The following is a 16,325-nucleotide window of genomic DNA, read 5'->3' as shown; positions in this document are numbered from 1 at the left end:
CGTGGACCTTTGCAACCCCAAGAGCTGAACAATGTTCCTACCACTGTTTTACAGCCCTCGTTTGTTTGTTTTTATAACATCTTCTCCCTTGGTGCAAGGCAACTTCACCCAGACATGCCACCCTAACAGTGATTTGGTTATGGTCCTCCACATCCTGCGTACAACTTCGTTTTCTCTCTTTAAGGCACAGCAAGGAAAAAGCCTTCAAGCACTTCAAGGTTTATCCTGCTGAAACAATTATAGTGTTGCTAATGCTACTAACGCTGTGCTCCCTGTAACGCTTTCGAATGATTTGATGGTACTCTGTCCGGGAAAGGACTGCAAGGAAAGCAAGAATAAAACCAAGACAAGGGAATACCTCGATCAGGATACTAATCTCCGCAGCCTGATGTGTCTGAATCCTCTTAATGTAATAATACAACATTGGTGCCTGCAGAGGGCTGCCCCAAAGGGCCATCCAGACCAGAACCCGGTCCCAGACAGGGCCAACAGCAGACTTGACAACGACATAAGGAAAATAATGAAAAAAATATGAGTGGAGCACCATTTTCCCTGAATATTTTTCCAGACTCCAATCGTTCGCTGCGCAGCAGCTTCTTGAGTCAGAACACCTTTGTGTTTGATGGCTCTTAGTGGATGCTGATAATAAACTGTCAAAAGTCCACTTGAACCCCTATCACAACGACAACGTGAAAACACTGAAGATGAGGAAAGTCCTACAGCTGTTGGCAAAGCTCTGGCTTTTGTCGGCCATGTCTCCACTGACTGCATCTGGGACAGCTCTCTGACACTGAGGATCACTGGCGTGGAATGGTCTGTGCCTGTCCTAGTCCTCTCTCTTGCCCTCCGGAGCAGGAAGTCGTCTATTATCTAGCAGAGCTGGTCCCTTGGCTGTATTATCTCCTGAACCGCTGCTGGGAGCTGTTTGAGAGAGGCAGCGCTGGCCCATGCTCAGCCAGCCAACGACACTGCTAAGATGTACAAAGAACCAGTTTCCTACGCCGGAAAACGTTCCTTACCAGGAAGCCACCAGTTTAAACTCAGTGGTGATGGGTTTATAGCAAGCCTGTCTAACACACCGCTTGTGGAAATCCCTTCGATAAGAAGGTAACTCAGTCCGTATCACCCTACCAATTCGGGTGAAAAATGGAGAAACCAAAGGAATAGACTCTGTGACTATGTGATGTGTAATACCTGAACACTCCCAGATAACGGGTGGACTACTATTGCTCAGGATGCAGAGCCATCAGTTCTGCTTTCTCGGCCATTCCAGGTGGACTTCAGTGGTATTTCAGCACCAATCACAGTCCACCTGCAGCTCTGCAGCTCTACCGACTGGCCCCCGGGGTGTTTTTCTCAGCAATACGTAACTCATGATCTGCCAGGCTGACACACGGTTTCAAGTATTCCAACAGGAACAGAAACATTTTTCTTGCGCTAGTGGTGGTGGGACATACCCTTCATTCGCTCCTCCTTTTTCATATAATGCATTTATGAGCATTATATGAGGAAGTTGATTTGCCAGGTTTGGAAATCAACAGATGGTGATGGGTATAGAGCTGCGCTGCAGTATACCCATGCACATCTCGATAGACATACAGATACGTGTACACCAACAATCAACATGGATAAGATGGCAAATGTGTTTTGATCCTCAGTGAGATGGTTTTAGAGTAATTCACTGACATACTTACAGAGCTGCTCAAGACCGTACCTTCTATGGTAATGGCTTGGTCTCCTCTCCTCTCCTGGGTCAGGGCCGCGGCACTGTGATGGTAAAGTTCTGCTCCGCTTTTTGCAGACCCTAATCTGTTCACCAGCTAGAGAGAATCGTGCAGTACCGAATGAAACGCAGCGTGTTTTTGTATAACAAAACCATCTTATACTAGATTACAAATTCATTGCAATTACATGACAAGAGCAGTGGGGGAAGACGTCACCCCAAACCCAAGCTAGAGTTCGTATGAACACGTTGCCGCTGAGCGGAGTTCGTGAGAATACTTTACCGCAAATGACTCGTACAGACAACTTCCAACACATCAGCTAAATTCCAGTTATTTGCAGGTTGCTCTGCAGCCTGTCGCTTGGTCATGAGGGAGCTCTGTTGCTACCAACAGGCACAGATTCCTGCCGTGTGCCGTTTAAGAGGTAATTAAAGGGGGATTTTTTTGTTTATCATCCATTAAACCACTGAATCTTACTCAGCCAAGGGAATACTGGATCTTGGGATGTCAGCTAATGGCAACTGGAGAGCAGCTCTGTGGAAAGGGACCTGGGAGTGCTGGGGGACAACAGGATGCCCGTGAGCCAGCAATGTGCCCTGGGGGCCAAGAAGGCCAATGGCATCCTGGGGGACATCAAGAAGAGTGTGGCCAGCAGGTTGAGGGAGGTCATCCTCCCCCTCTACTCTGCCTTGGTGAGGCCACATCTGGAGTATTGTGTCCAGTTCTGGGCTCCCCAGTTCAAGAAGGACTGGGAACTGCTGGAGAGGGTCCAGCAAAGGGCTAAAAAGATGATGAGGGCATTGGAGCATCTTTCCTATGAGGAAAGGCTGAGGGACCTGGGGCTTCTTAGTCTGAAGAAAAGAAGACTGAGGGAGGATCTTATCAATTCTTATCAATCCTTAAAGGGAGGGTGCCAAGGGGATGGGAAGTCTTTTTTCAGTGGTGCCCAGTGATAGGACAAGAGGGAATGGGCACAAACTTGACCATAGGAAGTTCCATCTAAACATGAGGAGGAACTTCTCTCCTGTGTGGGCGGCAGAGCACTGGCACAGGCTGCCCAGAGAGGTGGGGGAGTCTCCCACTCTGGAGCTGTTCCAAACCCGCCTGGACGTGTCCTGTGCCACTGCTGTAGGTGCCCCTGCTCTGGCGGGGGTGGGACTGAGGGAGCTCCAGAGGGCCCTTCCCACCCTGACCAGTCTGTGATTCTGTGAAATGCAAGGTAAGTTGGTTTTGCAAAATATCTAGTAGAAGTCAAACTTAAACGTTTCTGTGGAATAACTGTGAAGTTGCTGGGACCTGAGCCACTTACCATGGGTCACTTCACCCATGCTAATTTCCTAAATCACGGTTAAGGCCCGAGAGATTATTACTACTTTCTTACAATGAATGCATGGAATATGACGAATTTTTAGAAAATCTTTTGTAGCACTTTTATTTTAATTTATTAGATACTTCCATGCATGCTTGCTAAATAAACAGGAATTTCAGTGGTTTACACTTCCATTTATGCTCAGTTTCTTTCTTTTGGCTTTGGATGAATTCTTTGTAGTGGCACGGATCTGTTCTCATTTAAAGACACTCCAGAAACAAAAGTCATGTCAGAATGGTCTTAAGCTTTGTAAGAGGTACCTCTAGACATCTGGATCTGGATTTAAGCTCCAGAACAAGCCCATTCTATTATTATTTGCAAAACCAAACTCTCAGATCAGAATATTCTGAAGCTTTTGGATGGCCACAATCTGGATCTAGTCCAGAAGAATCTGACCTGTGTAAACTTTTTCTCTGTGGCGTGCAGCAGCAGTTACTCAGCCGCTAATCTCATGCAGTAGATCTCTCCCAGTAAAATGAATTCTCCTATTTATGTCATGTCACACAGCAAATCTTTAAATCTCTCTGAACTTACCTCACATTCATAGTGTCCCATATCTTCATTGGAAGGGTTCTTCACCACCAGGACTACCATGCCACTCCGTGGTTCACTGAAAGTCTGGTATTTACTTGTGTCCTTCAACAACACACCGTCTTTGTACCACCTGCATGTGGAAAACACTGAGTATAAGCCAGGAAAAAATATGCAGTGTCAAGAAATCCCCAGCTCACCACTCCATCTATCAGAGCATTGGGCAAACAACTCAAGAGTTAATCCTTAAACAAAAGTTTGGATCCCGGAACATAGGTCTACAGGTGGCTAGATCACATGCGGGTACTGAGCTGCACAGGTTTATGAGATGTTTCTCAAGAAATCTCATCAGCCAATGCAGGGAAAAGGGTTTCTAATTGTGTCAAGCTATGCTGAACTGTTCGTGTGAATACCCCAGGTTGGTTTGCTGATAAAGTAAATTCAAGTGTAAGGCAGGAAGGATAAAGAAATGATAAAATATTATCAGGTCATTAGGTCTGATACAGTCCTAAGGCAGATATTATCTGTAGGTATTTCTTTTCAGATGCTAGCTGGAATAAATTGCTGAGAATCTCGGGAATGTTGGGACCAGGAAGAGCCAGCACTGGGATGGGGTTCAGGTGGAAGACACAAAGAAGAAAGGGTCGGGTCGTAACCGTGAAAGAAAGGGCAGGAGACGATGCGAAAACAGGAAAACAGGATTTCCTCCAGTATGACTTGAAGAACTGACCTGATTTGAGGTCTAGGTGCTCCTTCGACAGTACAGGTAAACTGAGCATCTTCACCCTCAATAAGATAAGCGTTTCTAACCTTGTTCACAAACCGGGGTGGCACTGCAAAACAAGGATAAATGTAGCTAGAAGTATGACCAGACATGAAGGATGTGTCCCTGACCAGATAATTCTCATGATATCTGCACACAAGATACTAAAGACCAAATTTTATGACCTAAGAATAATTGACTACACCTGCATATCAAATAATTTTTTTAAAGTATTATCCAGTAGATGTTATACAGAACTTCTGGAATGTCTTAATATTCCTGTTTAAGGTAATACGTAGCAGAGCCCTTTAAAACAATGCATCTGTGCAGAACTTTACCTTGAACAAGAATCTTTCCTAAGGTACTGGCATTTCCCGCAGGACTGGAAGCAAAGCACATGTACTGTCCTGAGTCAACACCCGTCAGGTTGTCCAATATCAATGTGCAGGAACCATCAGGATCTTCTATTATAATGTGATGGGGATCCACCTCCACAGGCCTTCCATCTTAAAGACAAAGAGAATTAAAAAAAAAAAAAAGCTTAGGATTGATTATGTTTTCTCCTTGGGAATTTCATCCAGCTTTTCATCTTGAGAGGACTGAGAGCTGTATTTGCTTTATTGCAGCTGATTTCGGTAGTTGAGGAAGAAGCTCTTCATCTTCATCCAGCACTCCACAAAACGTCCTCTGGGCAAACACTGTTGAGGGACGTCATACATCATCAATCCTCATTAAAAAGTTAATTTCTCTCAGAGCATGTGCAGTGCAGGTATAGCTCTGATTTGCTAGCCAAAGGAACACCTCCAAAGTGACCGTACGCATGCAGAATAGATCTTCACAAGGCGTGAACTTATAGCAAAGCTGTTTCTTCTGCAGTACAGTAATGCCGGGGAAAAATGTACGCCCACACAGCTTCCTGTGCTATGACATGGAACCATCTGAGCTAGTTCAAACAAGTTGTTCATTTCCTAGAAGCTGTCTAACTCCTACAAGATGTGGATTCATATGGGCCAACAAGCAAACCCGAAAAAGCAGGATATATATGACCTGGACAGGCTGGAGAATTGGGCAGAGAGAAACCTAATTCCACAAGGGCGAGTGTAGGGTACTGCATCTGGGGAGGAATAACCCCATGCAGCAGTACAGGTTGGGGGCTGACCTGCTGGAGAGCAGCTCTGTGGAAAGGGACCTGGGAGTGCTGGGGGACAACAGGATGACCACGAGCCTGCAATGTACCCTGGGGGCCAAGAAGGCCAATGGCATCCTGGGGGGCATCAAGAAGAGCGTGGCCACCAGGTCGAGGGAGGTCATCCTCCCCCTCTACTCTGCCTTGGTGAGGCCACATCTGGAGTGTTGTGTCCAGTTCTGGGCTCCCCAGTTCAAGAAGGACAGGGAACAGCTGGAGAGGGTCCAGCAAAGGGCTACAAAGATTATGAAGGGACTGGAGTATCTTCCTTATGAGGAAAGGCTGAGGGACTTGGGGCTTTTTAGTCTGGAGAAAAGACGACTGAGGGCGGATCTTATCAATGCTCATAAATCCTTAAAGGGAGGGTGCCAGGGGGATGGGAACAGTCTTTTTTCAGTGGTGCCCAGTGATAGGACAAGAGGGAATGGGCACAAACTTGACCATAGGAAGTTCCACCTAAACGTGAGGAGGAACTTCTCTCCTGTGTGGGCGGCAGAGCACTGGCACAGCTGCCCAGAGAGGTGGGGGAGTCTCCCACTCTGGAGCCATTCCAAACCCGCCTGGACGTGTCCTGTGCCACTGCTGTAGGTGCCCCTGCTCTGATAGGGGGGGTGGACTGGATGATCTCCAAAGTTCTTTTCCAACCCTGACCATTCTGTGATTAGCTCACAGCAAGATCTACATTACTTGGGTTCTTTAGTAGCTAACTTCAAGACTAGACTTGGCTATCTCTCGGTGGACAGCTTTTAGATTACCCACTAAGCAATCAGCACAAAGCAATACAGGTGGAGAACAAATCTGCAGGATGCATTTCATGATTGATGCTCATACCTTTGTACCAGCTGACAGACGGCTTGGGAGCTCCCGTAACTTTGCAAGCCAGCTTGACTGTCTCCCCCAGCTCAGCTGTACAGTCTGCCAGTTCTTCCTCAAAGTCTGGAGGTACTGAAACGTCAGAATAAGCACGTTAGTCTGGAGGAGGGGGGCTCTATCCGTAAGATGGCTCTGCTGCAAAGTAAGGTAAGAATAAGTATACTTTTTTGGTTTTGCAAATCTGTGAGGTTCAGAACGGAAAGCTGAACATGGAATTTTAGCAGCTAACGACCTTCCAGGTGACATGCTGCCCTTGCTTCTCTGAGACTAAATTCAGTTTGTCAAACGTCTGCTGTTGGTTATGGAGATGGGCCATAAAAAAGAATGGGATTTGTTGCTGATCTGGAAGTATTTTAATAAGCACATCCATTATTCAGACCCCACACAGCTGTCACAGTTAATTGCTCAATTAAAATGCACCCTTGATATACAAACCAGTATTCTGTTGGTCTCCATACAACAAAACCTATGCTTTCTTAAGGGACTTTTATTTCAATTTATTACTACCATACGAAACTATGCAAAATCACTCTGTCTTCCTCCTTAAACACCTCACTAAAAGCACAAAAATAAAATGCTCACACTTGTTTTCAGTGTATATACACTAAAACCAACTCTGTTCTGGCATTTTAAGATGCCAGATTTCCTTACGCTGTAAAGGACACTCTTTCTAGCTTATACCTGGACAATAAAGATCTAATAACCCTGCTGATAAATTTTGTGGATAGAAAATTCGAGGAATCTCAAGTGAGAGTGAGGATGAAGCAGCCTGAATGACAAGATAAAAATCCAAAGCAAAACCACGTGCCCAGACACAGCAACGTAAGCCAGAAGTCGTGTGGAGGATTCGGTACCCAACAAAGTCACAGGGGGGCTTTACGCTGGTATGAGGAGGACTCTGGGTCAGGTCCTGAGGCTGCTTTTCCCACTGGAGGCTGATGCTCTTCACGCAGCGGGCCAGGGCCTTTGTCACCAAATTCCATGCTCACCTGCCCTTCTGCAATCCCTGCCAGATCAAACGCATCTCTAGTGCCAACTCTGCAATTTGCATTTTAGAACTTTCAATAATGTCTTGCTCTCCTCCAGTGACGCACATTTTCTGGGCTATTTTGCAAAAAAACAACATCCTCTGCTTATTGACAAAAATGTATGAATACGAAGATAAGGAACCGAGCAACCACTTCAGCTCTGACTCTGATCCTCCATCAAAGGAAACCCCCATCGGCTGAAACGGCCGGGTATAGCCAGCACTTCCCACCTCATCAGCCTGTGTTTTCCACACTTGGGTGATGGACATTGAAGAGGAATTGGAAAGTTTCTCATCTGCTCTGCTATTGCCCAAAAACCTATACAGGTCCTGTGGGACCTCTGTCATGTGAACTTAATCACCTCAGTGATATACAATCTTGGCTCCCTTGATGGTAAATGGAGAGAGTCAGACACCACTGTCCCATCCTGGGAAAGGTGACTTCTCCAGCTCAGGTGGAAGACTCAACACCGCTATAACCATTGCCGTTTGTCCTGGTTTGAGGTAAAACAGAACCAATTTTGTTCAGTAACTTCGCTTCTTAGCTGGGCCTCTTCTAACTACTGAAATTAACAGCATATTGTGCAGACAGTGTTCACTCTCGGAGTGATAAGACCAACGTTTATAGCTGATGCCCAGGCATGGTGTGCAGAGAGGCTCCTGCCTATACTCATTGCTCTAACCCCCAAGGGCAGCCAGCTTTGTTATTTGCCCCGTCGGAGGGTCGGAAGTGGAGAAGCACATCGGGGTCCCACCTGCAGGGAGGAGCGGACAGAACAGGTGACCCCAAACTGACCAACGGGGTATTCCATCCCATCTGCCTCATGATCAGTATAAAAGCTGAGGGATCAAAGGGCCAGCACGCTTCCTTCAATGGCCGACGTCTGAGGAGGACACTGTTTGTCTGGCTGTGTTCCCGATCTTGAATGCAGATCCGGAATCCAGTTCCCGTCCGTCACTGAGTCCAGCCTGGGACTGCCCCAGTGCCAGCCGGTGTCGTGATTGTCATCTCGGTAGCTTGATATGGTTTTGTATATATTTCATTATTTCCTTTTTTATTTTATTATTAATATTTCATTATAGTAGTTGAGTTCCTTCTAAACTCATAAGTCTCTTTTTCCCTCCTCCGCCTCTCTCTTTGAAGAGGGGTAGAGGGGAGCATCTGTAGGTCCCATCTGGGGTCCCTCAGGTCCCCAGTAGCTGATTTGGCCTAAACCACTACAGGTTAATTGGTGCCCAACGTGAGGCGCGAGCAGTGCTTGACCAGAGCTGTGAAAAATTGCCTGAATAGTTTGAATTCCAGCTTGCTCAGAGATTAGAACAGACAGCTTACATCATGTCATTCTTAAACGGAATATTGTATTGTGCCTTTGAAGGGCATTGTGTGATGGTGGTGCGTTGGCCGGGAATTGAACCCGGGTCAACTGCTTGGAAGGCAGCTATGCTCACCAAGTTAAAGCTCACCGCTTGCTATCAAGTCGTGTGAGTTGTGATTTCCAGCAGTCTGTGATGCGATTAAAGGAAAACCTCCAACCCTCATTCATCTTAAGGGGTGGTAAATCACCCTAAATGGCTTCTCTCCCTCTTCTGCTAATCCCCTTCCTGAATCAGGTAGACCACCCAAGAAAAAACTAGGAGATGTGGGCTATCTTGGGCCATACTCACTCCAGAGAGGCTCACTGATGCGCTGCTGTATGCCACAGATCTCCTTCACCCAGGAGTTCTTGATATTCACTGTGCGTGCCTGAAGGAGGTACTTGCGGACCAAGTCTTCTCGTTCATGCCAGATCTCAAATGCCCGGTCATCCCCTTCCACGAGGTCGTTCACATCTATGTTGTTCAGCTGCGTGACAGAAGGACAAGAAAGTCAACACACATCCTGTGTTCTTAGGGCTGAATTTCAGCCAGAACCTTTCCCACAACTGAAATCCCAGAGTTTAGGACAGTCTTGGTCTGGACTGAGCTTTTGTGAACCAGAACCGTCTTCGGTGAAAGTTTGAAATGGAAACAACTATTAAACATCAGCAAGTCTCCTGCTGCCAGTGTGTACCCTCTTCAGTGGACATGAGTTGTGTCAATCCCTTCAAAGCTATATTGGATGATCCGACAGCAAAAGGGATAATTTACACTGCTTTTAAAGATTTTTCAGATTGCATAAGCAACGCAACGTGGCTTTGGCTGAACACCAGTCAGGGTCACTTTGCAATCCTGTCCCCAGTGTACTTGACTTTCTGACTACCAAAGAGGCATTTTCCTGGGAGTAATTATCACATTTCAGGAAAATAACATCCAGCGTTAAAGGGTATCCCAAGGGTGGGACACACTGCCCCTACAGTGCAGTGCTGTTGGGGCCAGGAGCAGCACAATTAGGGACTACATGAAAAGAAATTGCACTCTCCAGACAAAACATCCTTTTTTCTTTCTTGGATACTAAAATCTGCCTGTGAATATCAGCGAGGAGAGAGATAAGGACTTTCAGAAGGCCCTGACTGGGCTTGGTCAAGAACTCCACGGGTTTTTTGTACGGTTGGTTTTTACTGGATTTGAATATCTAATGCCTTGGGAAAACTCAGCAATTTCTTGCAGTTTTAACCTGAGCCCTGAACATCTGAAGATGAGCTGGTCAAATCCTCCGAGTTTTTCATTTTTAAACAGGAATTGGTGTCAGGAAAGGGCATAACCTTTCCTGGAGGCATTTCCTCCAGTTTAATACCAACACTACAGACTGCCCCAACCAAAGATCAACAAATGCTAGATTCTATTTGTGCTTCAAAAACTTCCGGAAACAAAGGAATAGCTCAAAAGGGTTAGTGAAATGTCCCCTTTCAATAACCAGAAGCGGCATATAACCGTGAAATTCTCAATGACAGAGAAATGCTCTAGGTGAGGATCATTATATCCTCACCTTCATGATGTTCTTGAAGATGTAACTGTAGGCGTCTGTCTTTGTGTCTCGCTTCGGTTTGCAGATCACAATATAATTTTTGAAGAGGAAGACGTGTCTTTTGTGTCCTTTCCATGCCATTCTAGCTCCTGGAGCTCCTTCCCACACAATGAAGTGGCCCTGAGAGGAAAAAGAAGGAAGAGCATATAGCAATAACTCTGGAATAATTACCACAATGATGCCTCACCATCATTTTTCAGTGAACAGATAGCAAATAGTTACCGTTACATCGTCACCTTATGTGTCTCTGTTTTATTACAGCACTGGAGATCGTGTCTAATGCTAAAGGTGGTGCATCAGACTGTCAGCACCAACAGGGGTGCACACAGTGGTTGTCATTACTTTGACCTTTAAATGGTATTCTCTGTTGCCAGAAAAATACAGAGCTCATGTCAAGCAGCCATACTCCACCAGTACTAATGACGAGGGATGGGGGGCTGGAGCACCTCTCCTCTGAGGGCAGGCTGAGAGAGTTGGGGCTGTTCAGCCCAGAGAAAAGAAGGCTCTGGGGAGACCTTATTGCGGCCTTCCAGTACCTAAAGGGGGCCTACAGGAGAGCTGGGCAAGGACTTTTTATCAGGGCATGTAGCGATAGGACGAGGGGTGATGGCTTCAAACTGGAAGAGGGGAGATTTAGATTAGATGTCAGGAAGAAATTCTTTATTCTGAGGGTGGTGAGCCCCTGGCGCAGGTTGCCCAGAAAAACTGTGGCTGTCCCATCCCTGGAGGTGTTCAAGGCCGGGTTGGACGGGGCTTGGAGCAACCTGGGCTGGGGGGAGGTGTCCCTGCCCAGGGCAGGGGGGTTGGAACTCGATGATCTTTAAGGTCTCTTCCAACCCAAACCATTCTGTGATTCTATGATTCTACAATGGAAATTATATCCTGTGTGTTACGCAGACATTTTATATGTTCACTTGATCTCCTTCACCAGAGCAGGACGTTCATTTCACATACAGCTCAGTTAGTGACATGGGTTCCCCTTTGGCAACATTAGGGAGAAGTAAGTGCTCTTGGGGTGTGATCCACTGGACTGTGTTTTTAGGGATGTCTAAATGTGGATAGATAAATCCCCACCAGAGTGTCTCACTGTCACTGTGATTTAGCCTTACAACTCCACTCAGCAATACGCCGTGATTCCCACGCAAGACACAGGATACAAACAAGCAGAGTACACAATTTTCCCAATGCGACACAGTAAATTTACAAAGAAACAGGAATTCAAGCAAGGGTGCTGAAAGTCCTAGATTCATGTCCCCTCTCCTCTGTGCTCCTAAACCACACATCTGTTTAATGAAAGAGATCTGGAGAAGCACATGAGTCCTTTGAAGAGATATGAACAGCTGTGGGAGAACACCCGTAAGCTGATCTAATGTTTTCACACGGAGCCCACGCAATGTATGCTACGATCCCTTGTATCGACTTGGCCAGCAAACCGGGCTCTTCGGAAGAACTGTGTGAATTTGAAAACATGGAGACTGAAAAGGCTCAGTGAGCTTCTAACACCTGAGGAATCAACAGGAAGAACCCACCGATGCCAGTAATTTCAGGAGCTGGCCCACATAATAGGAGAGGAATAGAAAAAAATAAAATGCTTTAAAATCATGTGAGGGTCCAGAACAAACCTGTTCCTGTTTGATGAGCGGGTTGGAAAGGCAAATAACTACATTATGTGGGAGTTGCTCCATAAGCATGTATGCTCCGGTCCTTCAAATCTTAATCAAGCCAGGAGACACATCTCTCTGAACAGTAAGAACGGTAATAAGCAAATAATCCCTTTCAGATATATTTCTAAAGGAGCTTCTTGTAGGACATAAGGATACTTAGAATCTAGTGAAGGCACGCATAGCACTAACACCCACTGAGACATTCCAGTTACCTGTCGGATGGGTTCACCGAGGCTTTCCAAAGTCCCCGGATAATTCTCAATGAGTGACACGTGGAGGTTGTTTTCTGCTCTTCGGGTGAGTGCAGACACAATGGCATAAGCCTGCTCCAGCAAAGTGCAGTTTTGGCTATTTCTTGCTTTGTTTCGAATTAATTCCTGTAGAGAAATGAAGCAAATGTTACTGGGCAGTCAGGAAAAAGAAAAAACCAAAACATTTCCTTGAAAGCCAAAAAGTTCCAGTTTTTTCATCTGAGCAAACTTTATTCCATTCTTCCACCATGTGCAGCTTAACTACTAAAGTCTCTTCCTTCCTATCCGTTCTGCAGCCTTAATGAGTAACTCATCTGGCTTTTTCTTGCATGAATTGATAACAAACAAAGACAAAGTTGAAGCAAACAGCAGATATGTTGCAGTGATTGAAAACAAAATAAAAAAAAAAAAAACAAACCCAAAGCAATCCTAAATGTATCCATTGCATTTCTCTTGTGATTATTCTGATGTCACCATGAGGAAAGCGATTCGTGTGGCAGTGCTAAACTAAGAGTCAATATTAGAATAATAAAAAGAGAAGCTGGAAAAAATATGAAACGGCAGTTATCCTGTTCTTCTCACATTTGTTTCTATTCCTCTCTCTTAGCCGTGAGGGCACGGAAAGTCCCCATGCTTGCTCTCTCTTCCAAGAGACCCTTAAAAATTTCGGTGTTTGCGTGCAGGCACGTGCTCAAAACTAGAAAGTTAATGTTCTTCAAACTATTCATGCTGCTCATTTAGGTAACGCTGGAAATATAGGAATATTTTGGCATGATTGTCTTCTTCCTGGATATCCCAGTGCTATTTCCCATGGAAAGTACTATTTAGAATGCTACTTTGAGATGTTTGTTTGTGGTCTGGGCTAGAGCCTGAGATAGCAGGGCGGATGAAAGCTTGAAAGATGGAACATTTCAGGACGGTAGAAAGGGGCAATGCTTTTCAGAAAACACAAATTTCATCTTGCTATAATGTCAGCATAAAACACAAGGAAAGAAAGCGGTAAGTCAATATCTTACACATTGGAAACGGCTTATTTTTATGACATACCTGTTGCTGTTTGAAGCAAATTTGTTCTTGTCACGGATACATACATACATGCATTCATATGTATATCTATATAAGCATATATTTTTTATATATGCATAAGCGTATATTTAAACATCACTCAGATAAAGCTTGCTGAACTCTATGGGGTTGGAAACTGTGAACCTCTACCCGGATTTACATTATTTAGAGCGCACCATCGCTGGCGATGAGTACCATCTTTCTTACTCAAGCAGCTTTCAATTGTCATTGCATCACACGGAAGCCAAGAAATACAAAATAAAAATAAAGTCTTTTTCTACACAAGCTGCACAAAGCAGAACATAAACGTATCAGTTATAAGTGTATAACAAAAGCTCTTCACCTTGATTATAGTCTGATACTGCTGGATCCTGTTTATGGGTTTTTCCAGGTAGTGCTGCAGTGGTGGGATAAGTGGCTGTGAAGGATCTTCATTCATTAAGATTTCATCTGTGTATCTCTGAAAAAATACACAGAGGAATGAGGAAAGGTTGTTATAAAGAACAATAAAAAGGATTACTCCTTGGAAAATGCTTATATGATGCTGGTTCACAGACCTAACTCAGCCAAAACTGGATAGCTCTGCCAGACTTTACTACCCTGTATTTTGGGCATCCATAACACTCCCCCATCCTTTACCAGCTCATTATTATTTTAGAGTGCAAGATGTCTGAAATGCTGAATTTGTCTGCTTTTCCAGCACAGGAATGATGCTGGGGAAATGTCATCCAAAGCTCTCAGAACCAGATGGTGTGAGAGGAAAGATCAGTGCTTTCGGTGGGTGGGAGGGCAGGAGCGAGTGAACCCAGTGCCACCAACTGGTACCAGACCTTGGTCAAGAGCGGTCCACGTGTTTGCAGTGCCAGCGACTGGATCAAGTGAGGGTCTCGGCACCGGCACCTGGAGTTCATGTGGGAGGACATCAGCCACTGAGATGGACGTTGATCTTTTCCACTGACCTGGTGCACGTAGGTGCAACTGTCTGCAATTCACCAGCAAAGTTCAAGCTCCTCTCAAGTAGGAGACCCAGGATCCAGGCATGGATATTAGGGAGCCTGAGAGCTTGTGTTGACAATTTGAGGGGTCTGTGAACGTGGGGTGAGTGTCAATACATGCATGTGTTTTCTAGTGAGCACCAAGCTGGGCTAGCTGGTGAGCAGGAGGCTCATGGACAGGGATAAGGCGCTCAGGATCTGGGCAGGGGTATCAGATGGACAGAGGAGACATGCTGCTGCTCAAGGGATCCACAAACACATGTGTGCTAATGGATCTGGAGTGCTGTGTGTGTGTTTTCATTACTGAACTTCAATCCTGAGCAGCTGGAGATGAGATGCCTATACTAATAGTTTATGTGGGTTTGCTTGGTCTTATAATGTGGTGACCCCTAAAACATCCCCCAGTCACAATTACACAATCACAGCCACAGTCATATCTGTATAATCTTAATATTTATAAATGCTTAAGCATATGAAAATATGTTCCCACAAATGATTTCCCACAAAAATATTTAATAATCCTTTTCAGGATTACGTTTGTGATTAATAACTACATTTCTTGATGCAGTGGGCTAGAGGATGCATGTTCAGCAGGTACTTTGGCTACTGTTTTACCTTGTAGAAATCCTGGACAGCTTTGCTGACAACGATGGACTCAGCCTGTACCCTCCCCACCAGGTACTGGATGTACTTATTAAACTCTGCTTCGTGCTTGATAAAGCACATGGCCACGTCATCATCAGTGTCACATTTCTGCAAGCCTCGGAGGAAGACACTGTGGACACAAAAAAGAAAGGGCATCTGAGGAGAAGGCAATGGAACGAGACGAGAACACAGTCCCAGCAGAAAGACTTTTAAATCAGGTGATTTCAGGTTAAAGGAAATGACTGGGGAAAATGAGGGCTGTTGCCACATTAGCATTAAACTTCTCAACGCCTCTTCATCCAGCATGGTGCTGTCCCTCTTAGCTTGAATGTATGTAACGCCCTGCAAAGAAGGTAGGGATAACTTTCAAGGGCTCAGCTCAAGTTGGGAAGTTAACCCCTCCCCAGATCCTTATGCCTCTCTGAGGCTCGACGAGCCGTCCACGTGAGTGAAGACAGAGATCCCCACTCTGTTTCACAAAGGACGTTGAGACAGGTTCACACGCACAAAGATTTTTAGCAGTGTTGGTAGCTGATGACGTGCATCACCTCTCGCAGTTGAACTTCCTTTTAGGTAAAAACAAAAGGAGAGGGAGGGAGAAGAGAGACGGAGGGAGGGAAAAGAAGGGAAATCTGTTCTCATGGCCCAGCCAGGAGAAGTGCCAGATGTCCCACATAAGCGTCCTCCCCATTGCAGAAGCAGTGCCCCCCATAACGATTTCCCCAGAGTAACTATATACTTTTCATCGCAACCCGCTCAAACTCCTTTTTAGGTTGCTCCTGCTTACGATGCTGTTAGCCCTGACCAGAGCACGGGTTGATCAGGGAGGATGCTGCATGCTCACTGGTCGATGAGCTTTGTGCGTGCATATTATTGACACCTCCTTAAGGTAAACCAAACGTTAGGACCACAGGGTAGGAAAACGGGGAAGAAAGGGTGATTCTCATGCTGTTGGCAGAGACTTCCCATGAGAGCGATCACTTCCCATGACAGCAAGGGTATCAAGGTGCAAAAGGAAACCCCTTAGCAACAGAAAGCCTAAAGCACGTAATACATGGTACAACACCTCCTCTTCCTGGCAAGTTGTCCTGGTTTGAGGACAGAAGTAAAAGCATTTCAGCCCGGACCTTGGGAATTCCCTCTGAACAGCAGATCTGCACTAAATCCTTTCTTGGGGTAGGCAGAGGCGTTGTACCTGGGCAGCCTGCTACAGCTGGATGTGGCTTGAACACATGGACGCTGGCATCAGTTTTAGGTGAACGTGTGTCTCTAGGAAGACACCACTGAA

The 16,325-nt window shown here is 45.6% G+C and overlaps 1 protein-coding gene across 10 annotated transcripts in view; it reads right to left on the bottom strand.

Annotated features, from left to right (window-relative positions):
* OBSCN (obscurin, cytoskeletal calmodulin and titin-interacting RhoGEF) overlaps positions 1-16,325 on the bottom strand; it is a 209,400-nt gene that overhangs the window by 46,635 nt on the left and 146,440 nt on the right. For all 10 annotated transcript variants that reach the window (XM_082480089.1, XM_082480091.1, XM_082480092.1 and 7 more), the window contains 10 exons: positions 15,008-15,167; positions 13,741-13,857; positions 12,294-12,458; positions 10,379-10,537; positions 9,139-9,316; positions 6,405-6,518; positions 4,726-4,893; positions 4,355-4,457; positions 3,628-3,757; positions 1,715-1,820 (listed from right to left, as the gene is read on the bottom strand). In XM_082480089.1, the coding sequence (XP_082336215.1) occupies positions 1,715-1,820; positions 3,628-3,757; positions 4,355-4,457; positions 4,726-4,893; positions 6,405-6,518; positions 9,139-9,316; positions 10,379-10,537; positions 12,294-12,458; positions 13,741-13,857; positions 15,008-15,167 (1,400 nt within the window). The remainder of the gene's footprint in view (positions 1-1,714; positions 1,821-3,627; positions 3,758-4,354; positions 4,458-4,725; positions 4,894-6,404; positions 6,519-9,138; positions 9,317-10,378; positions 10,538-12,293; positions 12,459-13,740; positions 13,858-15,007; positions 15,168-16,325) is intronic.

The sequence above is a fragment of the Vanellus vanellus genome (assembly GCF_965231255.1).
Source record: "Vanellus vanellus genome assembly, chromosome: 2".
Taxonomy (NCBI): Eukaryota; Metazoa; Chordata; class Aves; order Charadriiformes; family Charadriidae; genus Vanellus; species Vanellus vanellus.
Note: the sequence above shows the minus strand (reverse complement) of the source record. Positions and strands in the feature narration are given on the sequence as shown.